The sequence below is a fragment of the Urocitellus parryii genome, chromosome 15, assembly GCF_045843805.1.
Source record: "Urocitellus parryii isolate mUroPar1 chromosome 15, mUroPar1.hap1, whole genome shotgun sequence".
In the NCBI taxonomy this organism is placed as follows: Eukaryota; Metazoa; Chordata; class Mammalia; order Rodentia; family Sciuridae; genus Urocitellus; species Urocitellus parryii.
In genome coordinates this window covers 48,307,579-48,330,829 of record NC_135545.1, presented here as the reverse complement: position 1 = coordinate 48,330,829, position 23,251 = coordinate 48,307,579, and the positions used below count along the sequence as shown (strand labels likewise).

Here is a 23,251-nt window from a genome sequence, read left to right as displayed (position 1 = left end):
CAGCCCTGTTTTATATTTTTTATTTTAGAGACAGGGTCTTACTGAGTTACTTAGTGCCTTGCTTTTGCTGCAGCTGGCTTTGAACTTGAGATCCTCCTGCCTCAGCCTCCCAAGTTGTTGGGATTACAGGCGTGTGCCACCTGGATTTATACTCACTCTTTGTACCAGTTTTTTTTTTTTTTTTTTTAATCAAGGAAATACCTGTAAATGTTTTAATAGTAGTGTAGCACTACAAAGCTTATGTTAAAGAACAGTGGTCTCCACCTCACTTTTTCCCTGGTTCCGCTGGAAACTCATATCTCAGACTCTAGCTCTGCCTTTCGATTGCCTCCATTTTCCCAGTTAGTGCACATGAATGACTCCAGCTGGTTTTATCCATCTTGAACATTATAAATTGACTCCTTACACCAGAAGATGAGGATTGGTTCTTTTTCTACACTCTTGCACACCTACCTGGCCTTTCCCCTTTTTCTAATACAGCTCTATTACAGTCATTGGATTGATTCAGTATTTGAGGGTTTTTTTCTCAGAATTATTGTGAGAGGTCCTGTGCCATTCTGATTCTGGGCTCTTTGTCACTTATCTTTCTTTTTGGAAGCTTAAAAATCCTATCTTTATCTCTGGAGTTTGTGAAATTTTCACCGTGACTGCTTTGTCTATTAGTCTTTGTCCTATTAGTCAGTGTTAGCTTTTCTGTGGATTCTCTTCTGACCTTTTTGTCCTTTTGCTTTGCATCCTGGGAGTTTCTAACTTTAACATTCATTCCTTCTATCAGATTTTCTTAAATTTCAACTATTTTAATTTTCAGAAATTTTCAAGATTCTTAAAAACTTCAACTATGATTTTAATGTACTCTACAATCTACAATATTCTCTTAACTCAGAGAATGTTGATTCCAGGCTTTTTCTTTCTTCTATGTTACCCCTGTTCTCATTGAGTTCCTTCCCCCCCCCCCCCCCCACTGTTCGTCTCTTTCAGGTTTCCTCCAGTGACTAAGCTGATTGGCTCTCTGTTCACACTGAAGAGTGATCGGAGTGGCTGTCTAGGTGGGTGGCTGTGGGCACATTTTGGGGAGATCAGGCAGGAACTGGGACTTCTTGTTAGTGGGTGCCCAGGTAACCCTGTGTCCAAGGTGTTGTTTGTGGTTGCTTATGTTTTGGGAGGACTGGTCATTTTCACCTGACAAGTGTTGTCAAAAAAGGGGCTGGGGTTGTGGCTCAGTGGTAGAGTGCTCGTCTAGCATGTGCGACGTACTGGGTTTGATCCTTAGCACCATATAAAAATAAATAAAATAAAGGCATTGTGTCCAATTATAACTAAAAAAATATTTTTTTTTATAAAAGTGTTGTCTAAAGGATAAAAGGTGGCAGTGTGAGGGCCCCATACCAGTAACGGAAGGGACTGGAGGCCTCGTACTCACTTTGCCAGGTTTTGAGTACAGCACCTTAATTTAGCAGCTGTGCTGTGCTGCTAATCCCAGGCTAGGGAATAGCAGCACCCACCTTCCACCTGGGGTGAAGGAGAGGTGGCTCACCTGGCTTTTTGAGGGCCATATAAACCTCTCTCTTTAGTGTACTTTCAAACAATTCTTGTATTTTGTTCTGCTTTTTTTTGTTTGTTTGTTTGTTTGTCTCCCAGTGCTCTCCTGTCCTTACCTTGAGGAGTCCTGCAGGTCCTGCAGTGTGAGCCAGATGGCTTCTCGGGCTCCTCCCCTCGCCAGCACTTGAACTTTATTTAGCTTTCTTTACTCTAGATCAGTTAACCATCTGTCCATCTGCTTTCCATTTTGTGTACCTTTGTGAGTTTCTTTTCTTTCTTTCTTTTTAGCTCTTACTTGAGTGAGGCTTCAGGGGAGTGAAGGTAAACCCAGGTTTCACCAGCCATGCTCATCTGAAGTGCCCGCTTTCTGCTCTTCTCCGTTTGTTCCATAGTGTACCTGAACCCCCTGGTGATACACCTGTGTGCCAAGCTCTTGTCCTTGTACTGTTTTTCTTTCTAATGGAAGAAGCCAGCCTGTCTACTGCAGGCGCAGGTGATTGCTTTGGGGGAGGCCAGAGGTTCGTTCAAGATCTTTGTTCTGCATTAACTTTCTTAGAAATCCTGGAAGTTTTGTGAAATTGTATCTTCCCCATTATCCTTCTTCTGCCTTAAGCTCTTTAGAATTTCTCCTGCCATCTAGAATTTTACAACCCATTTGTCTGAACAGGGGCTACTGATCATTTTATTTTTGAGCTTACCTGTTCTTACTGATAGCCAGGGGCTCAGAGCTCTCTCTAATGAGGATGACTGCGGGGATGTTGATTCATATACCAAGATTTTTTTTTTTTAACTTGAAAAATAGAGGAACACAGTGCATCCTTGTTTTCAGATAATTTAGATTGGTTGATATCTTTAACATTATTGGTACTTACTGTGTTATCTTTTTTTCTTGGGTTTTTATTTCCCTTCCTGATAGATTTAATTTAGTTTCCATGTAGTAGTCTTGCAGAGGAGTTTGAGATTTTTCTGCAGGGGTTAGCTAGGTGATAAATGAAGTGTGTAATTTAACACACATTTATTGAGTGTAGAGCACTGTGCTTACTGATGTGGACCATACCAAGATGTTCAAGACATGGTCCATCCATACTCCAGACACATTAGTAGTCCTGCTATAGAAGTAAATGCTGTCCATGTCCCAGGATACAATGTGGAAGCAGTAATTGACCCTAATTGGGGCCTTGGGAAGGGCTTGGAGAGGGCAGGTTGGAGCTCAAGTCAGGGCAAGCAGATAGACTCTCAGGGGTGCATATGGTCAGGAAGGCTACCTTTGGAGGTAGACACTCACCGAGATACTGCTCCCTTTGCTTAACTGCCAGTTTGAGTTACTCTTTTCCCTTGTGTACCTCTCAGAGTAGATAAATGTCATGTGCATCTGGGGTTTTTAGGAGCACTGTTTGCAGATCATATGTGATTCTAAGTGTGCTCTTCTGTCTCCAGTGCTAGTGTGGCTCTGTTGCTATATTGCTGTAATGCTGATGTTGTTCTCCTAGTCGCAGATTCCTGTACATCGTCAATCTAGATGCTCCTTTCGAAGGTCACCGGAAAATCTCTCGTCAGAGCAAATGGGACATCGGAGCTGTGCAGTGGAATCCTCATGACAGCTTCGCACATTATTTTGCAGCTTCGGTAAGTTCACTTTGAGAATGTCATCTTTTTCATGTGTCATCTTGGGCTAGCAGGTTTGTGTCCTGTGAAGAAAAGAAAGTATAGTTCTCATTGCTCAGTCAGAAAAGAGATTTGAATGGCTCTGCAAGAAAGAGGCAAGTTAAAATAAATAAATATACATATATATTACAAATGTATGTACATGTATGTCAATGTGTATGCATTACACGTGTGTGTACATGTATAGTATGTTTGTTTGATGGTTTCATTGGTGTCAGGCCTTGTATTTCTAGAGCCTGAATCTAGATTTTGAAAGGGAAGCAAGTGGTTGCCTTCATTTCTGTGTGTGGTGAGAACCCATTTTCATTAGCAGCAGGGTAACAGCCAGTGGCCAGATGGCAGATGACTGGAAGATGTTTAAAGAGGATTCCTGGGGAGCAGGCCTGGGCTCTGCTCCCATCACTCTCAGAGGGAGCAGGAGACTCCCTACTCCCTTCCCCTCAGAGGAGGGGCTTCTTGATTGAGATTCCTTAGATTGATTGACCTCATTGAATCTGCATGCCTCCTTATGTGTGAATTTTCCCAGGGAAAACACACGTAAGTCTTAATAGGTTTTCTGAGAAATTTATGATCCTAAAAGGTCCTGGGCTCCATCAGCTCTGGCATCTTTCTCCAGATTCTACGCCATTGTTCTTTGCTGGCTCTTCTGAATTGTGCCCATCTGAACATGTGTGTGGATGTACTTGTTTTCAGTTCTGAACCTGTGCTCGGGAGTAGAATTACAGGGTTATATGGTTATAACTTTTTACTTTTTAGTTGTAGTTGGACATCATACCTTTATTTTATTTATTTATTTTTATGTGGTGCTGAGGATTGAACCCAGGGCCTTGCCCGTGCTAGGTGAGTGCTCCACTGCTGAGCCACAACCCCAGCCCTGATTATAACTTTTTGAGGGAACTAACAAACTGTGTCCCACAGTGGCTCATCTGTTTTGTATTCCCATTGGCAATGCATAGGGCTTCCAGCTTTTCTATATTCTCACCGACATTTGTTGTTTAATTTAAATTGTTGTCATTCCTAGTGGGTATGAAGTGGTTCCTTATTTTGTTTTTTTGATTTACATTTCTCTAATGACTGATGATGTTAAGCATCTTTGCATGTGCTATTGGCCATTTATGTACCTCTTTTTTTTGAAGAAGTGTCTTTTCTGGTCCTTTGCCCTTTTTGGTTTGGTTGGGTTTTGGGTTTCTTGGTTGTTTTTGCTGTGTTAAGGATTGAACCCAGGGCTTTGAGCAACACCCCAGCCCCATTTTTTTTTTTTTTTGAAACACAACTGGGGATTAAACCTAGGGCCTTCGGTATGCTAGGCAGGTGCTGTACCGTGGAGTAACAACCTTAGTCCCTATACCCCAATTTTTTTCCCTTTGCCCATTTCTGAATCAGGTTGTTTGTACTTTTGTTGTTGAGTTGTGAGAGTTCTTTGTATATTCAGGATGCTAGACCTTTATCATCTATGTGATGCAAATAGTTTCTCCAAAATATTTGTCAAAGAAATATTGTTTTTTTCACTTTCTCTTTTGTGTGTGTTGTGTGGGAGGTGGTACTGGGGATTGAACTCAGGGGCACTCAACTACTAAGCCACATCCCCAGCCCTATTTTGTATTTTATTTAGAGACAGGGTCTCATTGAGTTGCTTAAGTGCCTCACCGTTGTTGAGGCTGGTTTTGAACTTGTGATCCTTCTGACTCAGCCTCCCAAACTGCTGGAATTACAGGCGTTTTTGTGTGCCACCATGCCTGGCTGTTTTTTCGCTCTCTTGATAATGTCCTTTTTTGCACAAAAGTCTTAATTTTGATGAAGTTCAGTTTATTTATTTATTTTTTCTGTCATTGTTCTTGGTTGGAAGGCAGCTTCTTGCAGAGAAAGAGCTTTAGAATTGGGCAGATCTGGAGTCGAGGCCTAGTTTGAACTCTTTTTTCCTTGAGCAAGCCACTCAACTTTCTAAGCCTTGGTCGCATCATGTATACTTGGATGATGATACTCACCATGCAGGGAGGTGAGAAAGGTCAGATTGGATAAGGTGCCTTGTACATGGATGAGAACTGACAGACCCTCTGGAAATAGTAGGAATGTTATAAGATAAGGGAACTTTTCATTCTGTTCCCATTGAAAGCTATTTTCCTAACCTTTTCACAAGAACCTTACCTGTTTAGATTTGGAAACTGGCATTTCAGAATAAAAATCTCAGAACTTAATTTAACTGTCTGCCTCTGAACTAAAATGAAAATTAGTCTATTATATTTATCAGTTCAGAAAGTATTCCATGGCCTGCCATTGTTTTCAGTCTGTTGGTATCTTTATCCTCTTTGAGTTTAAGTGCACAGTATTTAGGGAACTGTTCTGCTGTTTCTTTTAAATGAAATGTGCTTTGATAGAGCCTTTTATTTTCTTCCCCCTTTTTAGTTCAGTTTCTTTTTTTTTTTTTTATTGTGTCCATCTTTTTTTTTTTTAAGAGAGAGAGAGAGAGAGAGAGAGAGAAAGAGAGAGAATTTTTTTTAATATTTATTTCTTAGTTTTCGGCGGACACAACATCTTTGTTTGTATGTGGTGCTGAGGATCGAACCTGGGCCACACGCATGCCAGGCAAGCGCGCTACCGCTTGAGCCATATCTCCAGCCCCTTTAGTTCAGTTTCTTCTGGTCCATTTTCCTTGTCTCTTTCTCTTTAACTCTCAAATAAATTTTGTGTTAGGCATATTTCAGGGAGTCTTGTGTATAATTTTGCCTTCTTGCAGGTCCTTTTGATGGTGTTTCTTTTTTCTTTCTTGTGTATCTGGGTGTGTTTATGTGTGTTTTCAGTAGTAGAGATTGAACCCAGGGGCATTTTATTCTGGGCTACATTCCCAGCCCTTTTTATTTTTGATTTTGAGACAGGGTCTTGCTAAGTTGCTTAGGGCCTCGCTTAGTTACTGTGGCTGGCCTCAAACTTACAGTCCTCCTGCCTCCCCCTGCTGGGATTACAGGCATGTGCCACCATGCCTGGCATGTATCTGTGTTTTTAAAGTGAGGTAGGTGGACTCTGAGCATTTGGTGTGAGAAGGGTAAGCTGAAAGCATCCACTGTGACAGTACTTGGAGAGTTAAGTGTGTGACCTTCTGAGGGGCAAGGAAGTTCCTTTAGTGGTCTGGGCTGTTTCTGTGGCCCATGAGGCTCATGCTCAGGAGCCCATCTCCAGGTCCACTGTGACTGTTCAAGATGGGTGCCCTTCCTGTTCGTGCTTGGCAGTGCCCAGGGTGCATGGAGACATCAGTATGATGCAATTCCATTTTGAAATTCATAGCTGTATGTACTAGCTGAGGCTTGTTCAAGCTAATGTTTATTATACTAATTTCTTTTGGCTTTTTAGGAAGTTCAACCTGTAGATCTCTGCCAGTTGGCCACCTCCTCTTGCCTTAAGCATTGGGGTGAGAACCTATATTCCAGTGGTATGTGGTGCTACCCACAGCCTTCTCTTCCTTATTTCTTTTCAGAGTAACCAACGGGTGGACCTTTATAAGTGGAAAGATGGCACTGGGGAAGTTGGCACCACCTTACAGGGCCATACTCGCGTCATCAGGTAGGCACCAGCCCTCCACAGTGCCTTGGCCTGTCTTACTTTGGTTAGTGAAATGAAGATGCTGTCCCCCTTGAATGGCTTGACCCTGTGTGTTGCACTGGCCCTGGGGCCACCAAGGTGCTCGTGAAGAAACCAAGGACAATCAATATTTAAGAAGTGTCACCTATGTAGCTGTTGACCCAAAGCTGCTGTTTGCCAGAGGAGGCAGGGGAGGTGTGCAGTAGAATCCCCAGGGCAGGGTCTGCCATGCCCTGAGTGTGTGGAGACACCAGCAAGCAACTGTGGTCATTACAGTCGGCTCCTGCACCCCAGTCTGCTATCCACGAGCACAGTTGCCTCCCACTTAGGACCTTCCAGAGTGTTCTTGAGCCTCTCTTTCCCTGGGCAGCTGTTCCTTGGTAGGAGAAACTTTTTCTAGGGAATAGCATCAGGGAGTTCAGGGGGAGTGAAACTGATCTGGAAGTGAGGGCACTAGTGTGAGGCGTTCTGTGGAGTAACCACCTTCCTGGGGCTGAGGGTTCAAGCAGGGAGCCCCAGGGTTGCCAGCCCTCCTGGAAGGCAGTGTGGGAACATGGCTGTTCACCCCGCTTAGGAGAGGTGGGTTACCCAAGGTACCCGTGGTTGAGTCTCCCTTAGAAAATGGTAATCAAGGGACTGGGGTTGGAGCTCAGCAGTAGAGTGCTTGCCTGGCATGTGTGAGGCACTGGGTTCAATCCTCAGCACAACATAAAAACAAACAAAATAAAGATTTTGTGTCCGTCTACAACTAAAAAAAAAAGAAAAAGAAAAAAGAAAAAGAAAATTACTTCAAAGATTACTTCATGTGATTTCCCTGTGTTTTGTCTGTGTCTACTTATTCAGAGAGTCTGTTTTAAGTTGCCATGCTCCATTTATTTTCTAGGAGCAGGTGGTAGAGTAGTTGACAACCACAGGGAGAAGGACCTGAATGTTTCCTTCGGAGCTCATTTAACTCTTGCTCATTCATAGACAACTTTGGAGATCTCCAGTCTGAGCTGCAGTAAGAAGCCCATTGATGGTAACATTCAAAACCACTGGAAACTAGATTTACTAGTGCTTTGGAACTGAAGCTTTTTCCTTTCTTTCTTTCTTTTTTTGTCTGTTAATTTCTTCTCTCCTAGCGACTTGGACTGGGCAGTGTTTGAACCAGATCTCCTGGTCACCAGCTCGGTGGACACCTACATCTACATTTGGGATATCAAGTAAGAACAATGAGGAGGTTTAATCACTTGTTTGTGGGATTATTGGGGACCTTCATTTCAGAGATTATGTCTTAGTTTGGTTTCCTCTAGATGCAGATCCTGAAACAAGGGTTTGGGTTCAAGTATATGATATTGGAGATGACAGAGGCGTAGGCAGGGGTTGGAGAAGAGAGAGGCAGGTGGGGAAGACTGTTAAGCCAGGGAGCACCCTCCTCTGGGTGCCAGCATGAACAGGTAGGGTGTAATCACTGGGGGTGCTTGGTGCTCCTGCAGAATACCTCCTCAGAAGTTTCCCACCGAGGGCCTAGGGAGCATGTTTGACTCTGCAGTCATCGGGAAGGCTGCCCCCAGGGGTCTGAGTTCCCTGGCACTCAGGCCTGTCAGAGTTCTTCAGAGCAGGCTGCAGCAGCCAGGACAGTCCCCTTGGCAAAGCAACACAGGTGCTGCATTTGGAAGTCGAGCCGGGGTTGACTGAAGTGGCAGGTGATGGAGGGGATGATGACGGGCACTGCCACACATCTGCTCAGCTCCTCACTAGTTGTTTGTGAGGCTTCAGCTCCATGTCTGTCAAATGGGGCCTAAGGGACACCTCCCAGGGTTCTACCTCATGGCATAAGGAGTAAAGAAGCTCCCACCTCTGGCTTGGCACATCAGAAGAACGATGTTCCTGCCAGGCTTGGTGGCACACACCTGTAATCCAAGGTACTCAGGAGCCTGAGGTGAGACTCAGGAGGATAGTGAGACTGAGCCCAGCCTGGGTCACATAGCAAGACCCTGTCTCAAAAATAGAGGCGCTGGGGTGGTGGCTCAGAGATAGAGCACTCGCCTAGCATGCGTGAGGCACTGGGTTTGATCCTCAGCACCACATAAAATAAAATAAAGGTATTGTGTCTACCTATAACTAAAAAACAAATATTTAAAACAATGTTTCAACAACAACAAAAAATCCCAACAAGTAGAATAGTGCCCCTTTGTCATATGGTTAGAGCTGGTTGCTCTGAGGAAGCAGTCTGTAGGGTCCCTCTCCCCTAGCCAGGTGCTCTGCTTCCCACCTGGAGGTAACTCTGGACTACTACCAAGCTACAAAGGCTTGGACTGTAGGCAGAAGATAAGCCAGGTATTGGGGTGGAACTGACCGGCTAGACCAGCAAAGTGGCTCTGCGGGAGTGAGGTGCGTGTGTCTGACTTGACTGTGCAGATACATGAGCCCCATGGCGCCCTTTGGTCTAAGGGCAGTGCCGGGGAGACACACTGAGTCCAGGGCAAGTGGAAGGTGGAAGCTCTAAACGGGTCCTCAGGGAGCTGTGGGCGGGAGTGGAGTGCGCCTCCTTCACACAAAATGGGTCTTTTCATGATGTAAAGGTACTGAGCTCACATTCTTCCTCAGGTTTTCTAAACAGTAAACAGAGCTGCAGATTTGCCTTCACTGGCCTCCTTGGCCCCAGGGTGCCACTGCTGGAGAAGATGCCCCTCGGATTTCTTCTTCCTTTTTTCCCTTTTTTTTTGTAGTACTGGGGATTGAACCCAGGGGTACCCTACTACCAAGCTACATCCCCGGTTGTTTTTAATTTTTCTTTGAGGCAGGGTCTTGCTAAGTTGCCCAGGCTGGCCTGGAACTTGTGGTCCTCCTGCCTCAGCCTCCCCAGTTGCTGGGGTTACAGGCATGTGCCACCATGCCCAGCACCCCTCTGACTTCATAGTCAACTGTGCAGTTTCTCTCAGAGTTCTCCTCTTGTAATCAGAGTAGTTCTTTTTTATGCAGTAGAAAACTCACAATGCAAAATTTATCATCTTGACTATTTTTGAATACACAGGTAATAGCGCTATGTGTATTCACACTGCTGGTGCAGCAGGTTTCCTCTTGCAAAACTGACAGTCTGTCTACATTAAACAATTCCTCATTCTGTTTTTCACCCAGCCCCTGGCAACAACTCTACTTTTTTGGGGGGAGATGGGGTGGTTACCAGGGATTGAACTGCTTCCTGCCTCAGTTTCCCGAGCTGTTGGGATTACAGGCATGTGCCTCTGCACCTGGCACAGCTCTACCTTTTGTTAAGCAAACTTTGACAGCTGTAATTACTTCATGTGAGCAGAATCATCCAAGTTTATCTTTTTGTTGATGGCTTGTTTTACTTACATAATGTTTTTGAGGTTCATCTATTTTATGTCATATGCCAGAATTTTCTTCATTTTTAAAGGTGAATAATATTCCATTGTATGGACATACCACATTTTGTCTATTCCTTTTGCCCCATGGCTATTGGGAACAACCAAAGAAGTGTTTTTTTTTTTTTTTAAGATTCTATTTTTTTAAATTTTAATTTGTTATATGTGACAGCAGAATGCATTACAATTTATATTATACATGTAGAGCACACTTTTTCATATCTCTGGTTGTAGACAAAGTAGAGGCACGCCATTTGTTTTTTCATTCGTGTACTTAGGGTAATGATGTCCATCTCATTCCACCAGGTTTTTTGTGCTTAAACACTGAGCAAAATCTTCAGGCCTTTTTATTTTTAGTTTTAATCACTAAGTTGCTTAGGGCCTTGCTAAGTTGCTGAGCCTGGCTTTGAACTTGTGATCCTCCTGTTTCAGCCTCCCCAGCCACTGGGATTAAAGGTGTGCACCACCATGCCGGGCACTCAGAGAAGTTTTATAATCCACCTTTGAAATGCTGTTGGGAAGGTTCTTGGATTACACTGCCCTGTCACACGTTGCCATGGCAGTAATGACCCTAGGAGGGGATTCTTTGGCTTCCTCTCCTGCCACATTGGGGCTACCCAGGCCATCCTAAGTCATGTAATCTTTTCTGTGGATTTAACTGTATGATTTGAAATTCAAACTCAGCCTCCATTATAGTGGCTGAGAAAGTTCACCTACCTAGAGGGAAAACAGGTTTCTCTTTACACGTCTTTTTAAGGCCCTCTCAGCAGATCTAACTCCAGGTTCCTGGGAGAGTAGAGTGAAGAAAGTATGTCCAGAGAGTGGAAAGTACCAGGTGGCTGGGGGCATATGAATTGGGCATTTGACTTCCGATTTTTGTGTTTCAGAGACACAAGGAAACCCACTGTTGCGCTCTCTGCTGTAGGTGAGTGTGTCGTCCCTGGTGTGCCTTCATCCCAGTGCTTCCCACTCCTGGCCATTTCATTGCTCCTCGTGGTCTGACCACTCATGTCCTACGCCCTGCTGGGTAAAATTGCAAGTCCCACGTTGCAAGGTGCTCGCTTTGCTCACATTGCTCCGAACCCTAACCCTAACCCTAACCCTAACCCTAACCCTAACCCTAACCCTACCTTAGCCCCCCCTCCCCTCCCCCCACCCTTGGGGCTTCAGTGATTGTCATCAATCATCCAGTCTCCTTTCATCTTTACCTCTGTCCACTGCCTCCCCCACTGCCCTCATTCCTTTGTGATTATTTTGAGCAAGGCTTAGGTGTTGTGTCATTTCTTCAACATGTATTATGTATTATAAAAGAAAATCCCTAAAAAAGAAAGTAATCACTGTACCATTAACATACCTAAAATATTAATAATGGCTCCTTAGTATCTTCAGATATCTAAGAAGTATTCAGGTTTCCCCAGTGGTCTCTTTCTGAATTTCCCAGGGGTATCTCTGTCTCTCTTTCTCTTTTTTTAAAAACTGGTGCTGGGGATCAAACCCAGGGCTCTGTGCATGCTAAGCACACTGTGCTTCTGACCTACACCCCTAGGCCCCCCAGCCCTGCTCTTGCTCTCACTCTTTTTCTTTTTATGCTTTGGATTGAACTCAATGGCACTCTACCACTGAGTCACATCCCCAACACTTCTTATTTTGTATTTTGAGACAGAGTCTCACTAATTTGCTTAGGGTCTTGCTAAATTGCTGAGGCTGGCCTTGAACTTGCAGTCCTCCTGTCTCAGCCTCCCAAGTTGCTGGATTACAGGTGTGTGCCCCTGTGCCCTGCCCATTTCTCTTTCTTAAAAAACAAACAAACAAACAAACAAAACTGAGTCAGAATTAAAATAAAGTCTGGACTTCCAAGTAATTGATACTTTTCTCATCTTTTTTAGTCTCCCTCTCCTGTTTGGGTTTGTTTGTTCTTTTCCTGCACAGTCTACTTATTTGAAGAAACCAGGTTGTCTTGTGCTTTCTCTACAATCTAGATTTACGCTGATTATGTCCCCACGGTATCATTTGACATGGATGAATTGAGTCTTTGAAATCACTTTCTGATCTACCTGTTTTCGTTGCTTAGTTGGAGCTATTTTTGGAACTCTCAGCTGTGCTGGGGGGAATATTCCCCCCACTTCCCAGAATAAAATGTGGGTTTGAAACTGGCATAACTTACAGTGGCGAAGTCCAGTCACCAGTATTTTGGAACCCTTGATAAAATCATATATTTTCTATCTGTTAAATCTTGTTCCTTTGCATCTTCTTGATACACCTGAATACACATTTGGTGTTTGTTCTAAAATGGTTACATGATTCTTCAGTCCTCTGTGCCCTCACATCCCAGTATTTACACTTACCACCCTGATTGTGCGTAAGCTGCTATCCAGCTGACCTGTGTTATGTACCATCTGTGATATATACATGCTATCACAGACACGGTCCCTAACCTCTTGGCACCTATATTTGCATTACAGTCCTGGCCAAGGAGATGCTTAATAAATGGCGTTAGCCAGGAGTGGTGGTGCACGCCTGCAATCCCAGCTACTGGGAAGGCTGAGGCAGAAGGATCTCAAGTTTGAGGCCAGCCTGGGCAACTTAAACCCTGTCCCAAAATAAAGTAAAAAGGACTGGGTGTAGATCAGTGGTAGAGCATCCCTGGGTTCAATCCCTAGTACTGAAAAAAAAGAAAAAAAAAAGTTTGCACAGATAGACACAGGAATCAAGCACCCGAGCTGTGTTAGGTGCTTAAGGCTCTGCGGATCTGATCACCGACTCTGGACTCTTATCTGAGACAAAGGTTGGCTGCCAAAGACATACAACTGAATAAAAATACGAATGGTCTGTAAACGCTTAAGTCACATTCCCCTCACTTTGTTACTTACACCTACAGATTTCTAGATTGGTTTTAGAGAAACCGTAAAAAAATGAGTCATTTTTTTCAGCCCACTTGTTCTGATTGTTTTCTTTTTGTTCTAGGTTCTAAAAATTAGAGGTAGGAGATTCCTCTCCTTTTTTGTACCTCAATGAGGTTTCTCAGTGGTATCAGAACTACCCCGGGAGAAAAAGGCAAATGACAGGCTTGTGAATCCTTAAAAGCTGCTCCATTTAACATTCCCCAAGAGGTGCAGGCTTGGCTAGCACCTGCTCCCCAGAGTCTGTGGTTTCTGTCTGTCAGTGTTGATGCCCTTTGGGGGGTCAGTAAGAGCATGTCTCTGTGTGCTCCAGTTAAACAGTAGAATAAGTTCTACTGGTTTGGATCATGGTAGGGTGACTGTAGATTACAACAATTCTCTGCTCTGTGTGATCCTAATAAAGCTGGTTGGATTGGGGGTTCCCAGAACCCTTTGGAAGCCTTTGTGTTCTGACAGGACCCCACTGGGAAAGGCATATTCATTATGGTGTAAGTAATTGTCCAGAGGAAATGGAGCAAACTCTTCTTGCTGTTCTTCCTCTAGCTGTGCCCTTTCTTGCAAAGAAACTGAATCTCCTACATAATGTACCACATCTTCAGTGTTCTCCAGCTTTTATTCTTACCAACTTAGGGTGCCCTCTGTCTTGAGAGAAAACAAGACAAATTGGGGAGCAGGAGGACAAAAGGGGGTTGTGTAACAGAACCTAGTTAAAAAGGAGGAATGAGTTCTACTGTTTTGTATCATGGTAGGGTGACTATAGTTTACAACCGTTTATTTGTGTTTTATAAAGAACTGGAACCAGAGGCATTTGAAAATCTCCCATCACAAAGAAAAGATAAATGATTAAGGAGATGGAAATTTGATTACCCTGATTTGGTCATTATACATTGTATGGATATATCAAATTACCACACTGTACCCCATAAATATGTATAGTTAAAAATAAATTAAGCTGGGTGAGGTGTTGCACACCTTAATCCTAGCGACTGGGGAGGCTGAGGCAGGAGGATCACAAGTTCAAGATCAGTCTGGGGTGGGGGGGCGGGGGTTGGGGCTCAGTGGTAGAGTGCTCACTTAACATGCTTGAACCACTGAGTTCGATCCTAAGCACCACATAAATGTAAAATAAAGATACTGTGTCCACTTAAAACTAAAAAAATAAATATTTTTTTAAAAAGTCTTTTAAAAAATACTGAAAGAAAGATCAGTCTCAGCAACTAAGTGAGACTCTGTCTCGAAAAAATATTAATGGTTATATAGGACTAGGGATATAGCTTAGTGGTAAAGTTCCCCTGGGTTCAATCCCAGTACCGAAAAAATAAAGATTAAGAATTCCTTAGTGAAGCAAAAATAACAACAAAACAATGGGGGAGTGGGTGGTGCAGGGGAAGAAAAGAACAAACAAGCCAAATGAACACTTTCCAGACCCACCACAAGATATCGGTGGGCAAGGACAGGCTCTGGCCTTCACTCTGTCCTGTTAGGTTCTGGTGCTTGCTGCCTGGGCTTCTTGGATCAAGTCGTTCTTGAAGCCCTGCACCTATGGGGTCTCCTCAGGGAAAGGTGGCACCGATGTCCTGTCAGCTGTGGTGTGGGCACAGATGAGAAGAGGCAGGAAGGAGGGCCAGCAGCATGGTGCTGGTTTGACTTGAAGGACTCGATTCATTTTATAGGACTTAGCTAGAAGTGCCACTGTGTCCCAGTTTGCCCTGTCTCAGCCCTGCCTGGCATCTCTCATTGTGTCTCCTGTTTTAGGTTCTCTTTTGACACTGTTCTTGCCTCTCTGGATTGGCTCAGAGAGAAAAGGACTGAGTTTTCACACCATCCTGACCCCACAAGCCCAGTGCCAATGGCCTCTCTAACTGCTGATGGGGAGATGAGAGTCCACGGGAGCACAGGACCTCTGAGGGCAGAGTCGGACTGCTCTGGGGTTGACTCTTCAGCTGAGCTTTGGCTTGAGCCTGTTTTTTAAGACTGTCCCTCAAAAACAACAACTATGACTACTGGTGGGACAGAGCCAACACAGAGCTGAGGCGAGGCTGTCTGGTGTGCTGGGGACAAGGAGGGGTCAGGTACCAACCAATGCTAGGCTTAGCCAGTACTCAACTGCCGGTCCCCTAAGAAGCTAGATTTGCCTCCCTGCTTAGAGTAACCTGCGGGTTTTTTCTGGAATTATTTCCTTGATTAAGTAACTCTGATCCTGTTTTCAGTGTGCTAATTCACTCCCTTTTGGCTGCTTTTTATCTGTAACGGTGGAGCTGATGTAGTCCTAGGAATTGGAAGGATTTTTCTGTTCATTGACCAGAGCTCATTGTCCCCCTCCCCTGGATCGGCTTCATTCTGCTTCAGAAGGCAGTGAGGGCAGCAGCTTTCTTCTCCTGGTTTTCTTTGCAGCTGGTGCTTCCCAGGTCAAATGGAATAAAAAAAATGCAAACTGCCTCGCCACCAGCCATGACGGTGATGTACGGATATGGGATAAGCGGGTGAGTAACCTTTTCCCCTGTTGTTGGTCTTTCGTCTCTCCCAGAGGGTGTGGAGAGCATGTTATGAGTCCAGGGCTTGTCTTAGCAGTCTGGGGGACTCTGTGGCATGACGTATTGTCATTTTAAACTCAAAGTACCAGATAGCATTTGCTTCTCAATTAAACTGATGTTGAAAGAAGGTTGGGGAGTGGGGCATTATGACCAGAGGTTAAGACAATGAACTTGGCTGACCTGTTAGAGCCTATTGTGCTGCTCCTCATTAGGACATCAGGCAAGTCACCACAACCTCACTAAGTGTCTTTATCTTCCAAGTAAAGATAATAGTCCGTGTGTCATTGAGGTCAAGCCCTGGGGTCCCAACACTGTTCTTAATTCAGTGATTAGTAGGCTTCGGATCCATGCCCGTTTGCCAAGTGGAAACCATTAACTCCACGGTGTAGACCATCTGAATACCTCAGTATAGGTCACTGAGGCAGGGAACTTTATACTCAAATGCCATGCCCCTAGAAGCCTAGATAGCTCACAGTCTCAAAATAACCTTCAGGTTGATCACATATTCCCACTGCCATGAACTCTGCGCATGCACCAATAGGGCCCTAGGTATAATGGGAAGTCAGTGGAAAGTTTCCTATGTTGGCATTGTTGAGAATATGATGTGGGAAAGGGCTCCCCCACATCTTACTGCCAGATAAATCATAGAGGGGTCAGCTTTTTAAGACCTGGGATGTAAGTACCATCTCCTGCTTTGTGAATCTTGAGGCTAGGGATCCTCAGGAATTTGTGTGGAGGACTTTTCATTGATGTCCCAAACCAGGTGCTGACTGTAAAGTCTCAGCATCACTTCTGGCCGCACAGGGTACATTTGGAAGAGAAGAGGGAGGTGAAGCTGAGACTGTGTATGGCAGATCCTTCCTGTCTGTTGGATTAGGCTCCAGGACCTGCTGCCTGAAGCCCCTGCCTTAGCCAGCTCTTAGGAAAGAAGGTGATTGTGTAGGGCTTGCACAGGGCATCTTCAGTGTGGTAGTTTCTTTCTTCTGTTTGTGTAGGTTGGTAAGGTCCACTTTCCCCTTTGTTTCTTTCCTTTTCTTTTTTTTTTTTTTAATTTTTAGTTGTAGTCAGACATAATACCTTTGTTTTATTTTTTATCTTTTTTTAATGTGGTGCTGAGGATCGAACCCAGCACCTCATACGTGCTCTACCGCAGAGCCACAACCCCAGCCCCCCGACTTTGTTTCTTAAATTGGTGATTGGTTTTATTCAGTTTGTCATTTGTCAGAAATGATCTGTATAGAATACATCTGGTTAACCCGCAGTGCTTTATATTTGCCTTAGGTTGGTTCCAGAGCCATAAGCAATGTAAGCAATTTTGCATTTCACCCTGAACTCTGGCAGTATGTTTTCCTTATCTTAAAAGAATAGACTGTTAGTATTTCTTTCTAGTTTCCTAATTGGTCCACTAATGTCACCAACTTCTCTCTGCCTTTTTATCTATTTTGTTAAAAGGATTTTAGTTTGCTTTTATTTTCCTGTTGATACTAAAAACTTCTTGCTCAGGTGAGTTTTAAACTTGTGATTGTATTTTCACTTCTCTGGCACTTTCTAGTGTCAAAGCAGCACTGATGACAGCCACCATCAGAGGCCTAAAAAGTGAAATTGGATTTCCACCCAGGCTCACATGTGACTAAAAGCACTAATGTTTAGTAAGCGTTTCTTGGGCATCAGCATTGTTCTAAGAGAGTCACGTGTGTGGATTAATTTCTCTTTGTAATTAGACTTTCCAGTAGGGACTGTTTTGATCCTTGTTCACAGAAGGGTAAACTGAGGCACCGTTTGTTGCTAGGACTTGAACTTAGTTTGCACCTGGACTCTGTACTCTTAACTTACAGACTGATGCCTGCTATAGAAGTGATATATGTTCCTTGTAGGGGAAATAAAAAGAAAAAATAAAAATCATTCATATTCTTACTGTCCCAATACAAATGCTAATAGTTTGTTTTTTTTCCTATACATTTTTAAAAACATAGTTTATCATATTGTGTATATAGTTGTGTGTACTTTTTTCACTTAACATTATAACTGATGCATTTTCTCCATATTATAAGCTCTAAGTATCTTTAGCAGCTATATCGTAGCCTATCACAAAGCTATAGTATAATTGATTTAATTAATTATTTCTCACTTACGATGTTTAGGTGGTTCCTGGTGTTCTAGTGTTCTAAATAATACCAATATTATTATTATTATTTTATTAAGATGAACATCTTTAGATGTAAAGGTTTTTGTGAATTTGGATTATTCACCTAAGAAAGGAAAAATTTAAGTCTCAGGATAAATTTGCTGAATTTTTTTCCAAAAAATATTATACTATTTTATACATTCATCAGTGGTGATAGATGCAGCCTCAGTGGCATTGAATATTATTTAAAAACATCTTCTAATTTGATAGTTTAAAAAATCTTGTTTTAATGTACATTTCTGAGGTTTCTTTCTGAGTAGGTTCATTTTACTATGCTGATCAATGTGTTTTCTGTGTGTATTCATTCTGTTTGAGATCTTAGTACCTGATGATTTCACCCTCAAGGTTGAAGTTGGGTCCCTTTGCATGCCACAGCCCCTCTTGGTTGGTGATTGTGAGGACTGGGAGTAGGAGTAGGCAGATTCCACTGTCCTGGGTAAAGAACACCTACTACCTGTATTTTTCCTGAAAATCATGCCTCAGGCTGGATCATAGGATCAGGCTGGCAGCATGTGAAGGAGAGCCAGACAAGTCCTTTGTTTTCTTTGATTTGTATTGCTTGAATGAAAGAAAATGGAGTTTCCAAGGGGCAGAGACAGTATCTGGCAGTATTTTTTTACCCCCCTCAGCACCAAACACACTGTCACATGGTAGACACTCAATGAGTTCTTCCTAAACCTACAAACTCAGTGCCAATCTGTTGCAGAAACCCAGTACAGCAGTAGAATATCTAGCAGCCCACCTCTCCAAAATCCACGGCCTGGACTGGCATCCAGACAGTGAGCACATTCTCGCTACCTCCAGTCAAGACAACTCTGTCAAGGTGAGTGCGTTACTGGGGGATGGTTGGAGGAGCTGTGTTTGGGAGGTGTCACAGATGTGTGACAGCATTTGGGAGGAAAGCTCTAGGTATGCTAGAGCATTCTCTGTGTGCTTCATGGTGCAAGTACCTCTTGAAGAGCCACGCAAGTAAACCTGATTGTAACAACCTGCAGGAGTGATGCTGTGGCATCTGCCTGAGATGCCTCTGAGAATTTGTTCAGAAGATTTGCTTTTCCTCTGTGAAAGTAAGTTAGAGATCAAAGCATTTAGAAAGTGAAAGAAGTTTACTTGCGAGGAAGTCAGATATACGCAGAGATCTAAGTAAAGGAGAAAAGCCCGCAAAATTGTTAAGGTTGCCAAGTTTACGATCAATCTGTTCAGCGTGGAAACAGCAGTTTTCTCCTCTGATTATCAAACCTGCAAAAGTGATGACATTTCAGACATCAGCATTGCAAAAGTCAGAGATGGAGTTGTTTCGCTAGGCATTCTCTAACTTACAGGAAATGCTCAAGGTTTTACACATTTCAATGACCCAGTTATGGTTTATGTCAGAGCACAGTGTTTCTTGTTTTCCTTTCCCTGCTATGGCATGTGCTGTGTACCCTTGATCAGAAAGTTGGCAGGACAGGGATTTAACCAACCAAGTTAGTTTAGCAATTGCTTGATTCAGCATCATTAATTTAATGCTCTGTTCACACAGCTATGTACAGGTCTTTCAGTATGGTTAGCAAAACTGGAGTAATGCATAAGGCTTAAAAGTTAATTTCCGGCGCTGGGGTTGTGGCCCAGAGGTGGAACTCTTGCCTAGCATGCGTGAGGCACCAGTTCAATCCTCAGCACCACATAAAAATAAAATAAACATATTGTGTCCATCTATAACTAAAAAAAAGTTCTGTATTAAAGTTTATAATTCCCCTGGAGTTCTAATAGTTTTTTTTGTTTGTTTTCCTGCTACTGGGGATTGAGCCCAGGGATTTGTGTCTGCTAGGCAGGCACTCTCTACCACTGAGCTACAGCCCCAGGCTTTTTATATTTTTTATTTTGTGACAAGATCTCTTCAAGTTACCCAGGCTTGTCTTATACTTGTGAGCCTCCTGCCTCAGCCTCCCCAGTAGCTGAAATTGCAGGTGTTGTGTCCCTGCATCTGGCTATAATTTATTCTCATATGCCGGAAGTTGCTTGTTTGGTTTTGTTTGTTTGTTGTATTGGGGGTTTTGTCCCTCATCCCCATCAGCTTGTCTCCCAAGTTCAGGAACCAGAAACCATCCAATTCTAAATTTGAAAAAGGGATTAAAAACATCTGTTCTACAGTTGTTATAAAGATTAAATGGGATCAAAAACTTAAAGTTTTAAATATATATCTGAAACGCTGTAAGTAGGGCATTTCAGCTATTATTATTAAATTACTTATATTGTATAAAAGCAATATAGGATCAAAATCTGTCATTCTAACCTTTCAGCTACAAAGGTCATTTAACAGGCAGATTGCCTGACAATGATCTGCCCCGACTGGTGGTCCTGGTGAAGTCCAGAAATTCTTCTGTAATGTTTATAAATGTAAAAGGGAGATTCTTCATGTCTCTCACAGCAGCATATTTATGGGGGAGGAACTAAAAATACACTATTGAGATGTTTCTTTGGAGGATAAAAAGCAATGAGTTTGGAGTTTTTAAAATGGCATTTATTTCATAAATTATCTTTTTTTCTTCTAGTTCTGGGATTACCGCCAACCTCGGAAATACCTCAATATTCTCCCTTGCCAGGTGCCTGTCTGGAAGGCCAGATACACAGTGAGTGAGATACCCTTCCTCTGGCTGGGGAACTTCCTGTTGGAGTTCTATACACAAGGGGCCAAGGGATATTTTCTCTTTATTTTCTTCATGAGGCACTTTTCTCTTCTGTCGTGGTTTGGGGCACAGTAAATATAGTAATGATGGCATAAATGCTGTTAACTTCTTAAAGTTTACTCTTGGAATGTTGGATAGGTTCTGTGTTAGAATTGCTGACCACCTAGCTCAACGGGGAAGCTGGGTGGTGTGAACGTGTTCACTAGGGAGGGCCATGGGGAAGACGGAGGAGAGGCTTGAGGAGCTGGAAGCCAGTGAACTATGAAGGAAGGATCTCTGACTTTAGATTCAGAAGACCTGGGTTGAGGCCCAGCTCTGCCATTTAATGTTAGTGTGAGCCTTGGACCAGCCAGTTGATTTTGAGTGGAAATTTTATACTCTGTAGAATATGGAGAATGATTTTTACTATGTCTTCCTTTTTTATTATACTGAAATTCACCATTTTAAGATTCCTTAGAAAGGTGGGAATGGAACCACCATTTAACCCAGCTATCCTACTCCTACATGGGTTGGAGCCTTCCATCACATAATGTATTTTATTTAGGAAGAATCCCACTTTTAGAAGCTGAGATATACTATAGAGACAAAGCCACCTCAATATTTATAGCAGCACAATTCACAATAACTAAACTGTGGAACCAACTTAGATGCCCCTTTAGTAGATGAATGGATAAAGAAAATGTGGTACACACACACACACACACACACACACACACACACAATGGAATACTATTCAGCATTAAAAGAGAATAAAATCATGGAATTTGCAGGCAAATGGATAGAGTTGGAGAATATAATGCTAAGTGAAGTTTGCCAATCCCAAAAAAACAAATGCTGAATGTTTTCTCTGATATAAGGAGGCTGATTCATATTGGGGTTTGGAGGGGGAGTATGGGAGGATTAGACGAACTCTAGATAGGGCAAAGAGGTAGGAGGGAAGGGAGGGGGACATGGGGGTAAAAAAGATGGTGGAATGAGATGGACATCATTACTCTAAGTACATGTATGAAGACACGAATGGTGTGAATATACTTTGTATACAACCAGAGATATGAAAAATTATGCGCTATATGTGTAATATGAATTGTAATGCATACTGGAGTCATATATAACAAATTAGAATTTAAAAAAATAAGTCATAAGCAATAAAATAAAGTCAGTGAGGGGCAAAATGAAAAGGTTCTGTGTCTGACCATGTCAGGAGGTGTAAGGCATAGTGTGTGGGTCTGTTTTTGAGCTTGTCAGTACCTGTCATAAAAATTTTCAGTTTGTAACCTTTTCCCCATCAAATATTTTAGCATTATCCTTGCTTTGCAATATCATGTTTAAGGTTGACTGGATTTCCCACAATCATTATAATTAAATTCTTTCTGCAATGTGAACGCAGGCTAGATTCTGAAATGTCTTCATAAATGTAGCCACTGTATTAAGTCAATGGTATTTCAGGGAGAGTATAATTTAGAACTAATGTTGTTCAAATATAACAATAAATTTTGTTCTCTGGGACCTATTAGCTATCAAAATGTCATTTCTAATGTTCAGGGTACTTGTTGTGTCTAGTAGCACCCTGTGCTGTATCTTGTTGATTTATTTTCTGACATTTTTCTTACAAGATAACTCTTCCTAAGTTTTCACCTTAAAAGAAAAATTCACCATTTTAAAGTGGATAATTTGGTGACATTTAGTACGTTCACAATCTACCTTCCTTTTGAGATAATGTATGTGAAATGCTTAATAATCATGAAATACTATATGTAAAGATGGTAGACTATTACCAACTCACCAGCCATTTTTCAGTGGCCACATTGATAGCCACTGGTGGGAGTTAATATATTTCCTTTAATGTCATAGGGGTGAGTAAAGCTGTCTTTATTCATTAGGCTGTCACTGTGGGGCATTGGGGAGTAGTGAAGATAATTGGGTCTAAGTTGTTTTTGCATCTGGGAACATTCGTTAAGAAATCAGACACTGTTCTTATGAGCTGATACACTGCTCTGGATTAATGTTTGCTTTTAAAAATAAACAGAATAAGTCCAGGTGTGTTACCAGGAGAGGAAGTGAAGATAAGTGAATATGCCCTTATTATTCCTTGACTAACACAATCTAGTTATCAACCAGATGGGCCTCTTAGGTCCCTAGCAGATTGGGTGTTGCTAGGTAAAGCACATCAGTCTTGAGGTTAGTGAGTTTAATTTTCAGTAGTTGTAGTACTGGGGCAGTGGAAGGTGATGCTTCTTGTGAATGGTGTGCTTCTGCCCTTTCCACACGGCCGGAATGATTGCTACTCCACGGCTTTTCCCAGGCAGACTCATGTGCTTATTTTTGAGAGGGAACTCATGGAGGGTAACTTGGCTGTGACACAGTACTTAGAGCATTGCTTTTTGTAGAATTTTGAAAGTTCTCCAAAAGTTCTCCCAAAGTTTCCAAAGTTCTCTCTTATTTTTCACTTGCTGTGGTCTCTTCCATAAGCAGAGCGAAGGCTAGGTGTGACGGTCATTCCCCTACAAGGGTTGGAGCCTTCCATCACGTAATGTATTTTATTTAGGAAGAATCCCACCTTTAGAAGCTGAGACTTGGCTGATTGTCCCTGGAATAATTACCACTTTTCCCTTTCTTGCCGTAGCCTTTCAGCAATGGATTAGTGACTGTGATGGTTCCCCAGTTGCGGAGGGAAAATAGTCTGCTCCTGTGGAATGTCTTTGATTTGAACACTCCCGTCCACACCTTTGTGGGACACGATGACGTGGTGCTGGAGTTCCAGTGGAGGAGACAGAAGGAAGGTGGGTGGGAAAGAAGACTGTTGTTTGGCCTCCCAGAA

At 42.8% G+C, this 23,251-nt stretch overlaps 1 protein-coding gene across 3 annotated transcripts in view; it reads left to right on the top strand.

The window, feature by feature from the left end:
- The window catches only part of Wdr59 (WD repeat domain 59), an 80,376-nt gene that overhangs the window by 17,158 nt on the left and 39,967 nt on the right, over nucleotides 1-23,251 (top strand). For all 3 annotated transcript variants that reach the window (XM_026399274.2, XM_026399273.2, XM_026399275.2), the window contains 8 exons: nucleotides 3,030-3,165; nucleotides 6,674-6,759; nucleotides 7,899-7,979; nucleotides 11,033-11,070; nucleotides 15,440-15,528; nucleotides 18,471-18,587; nucleotides 20,299-20,376; nucleotides 23,057-23,213. In XM_026399274.2, the coding sequence (XP_026255059.1) occupies nucleotides 3,030-3,165; nucleotides 6,674-6,759; nucleotides 7,899-7,979; nucleotides 11,033-11,070; nucleotides 15,440-15,528; nucleotides 18,471-18,587; nucleotides 20,299-20,376; nucleotides 23,057-23,213 (782 nt within the window). The remainder of the gene's footprint in view (nucleotides 1-3,029; nucleotides 3,166-6,673; nucleotides 6,760-7,898; nucleotides 7,980-11,032; nucleotides 11,071-15,439; nucleotides 15,529-18,470; nucleotides 18,588-20,298; nucleotides 20,377-23,056; nucleotides 23,214-23,251) is intronic.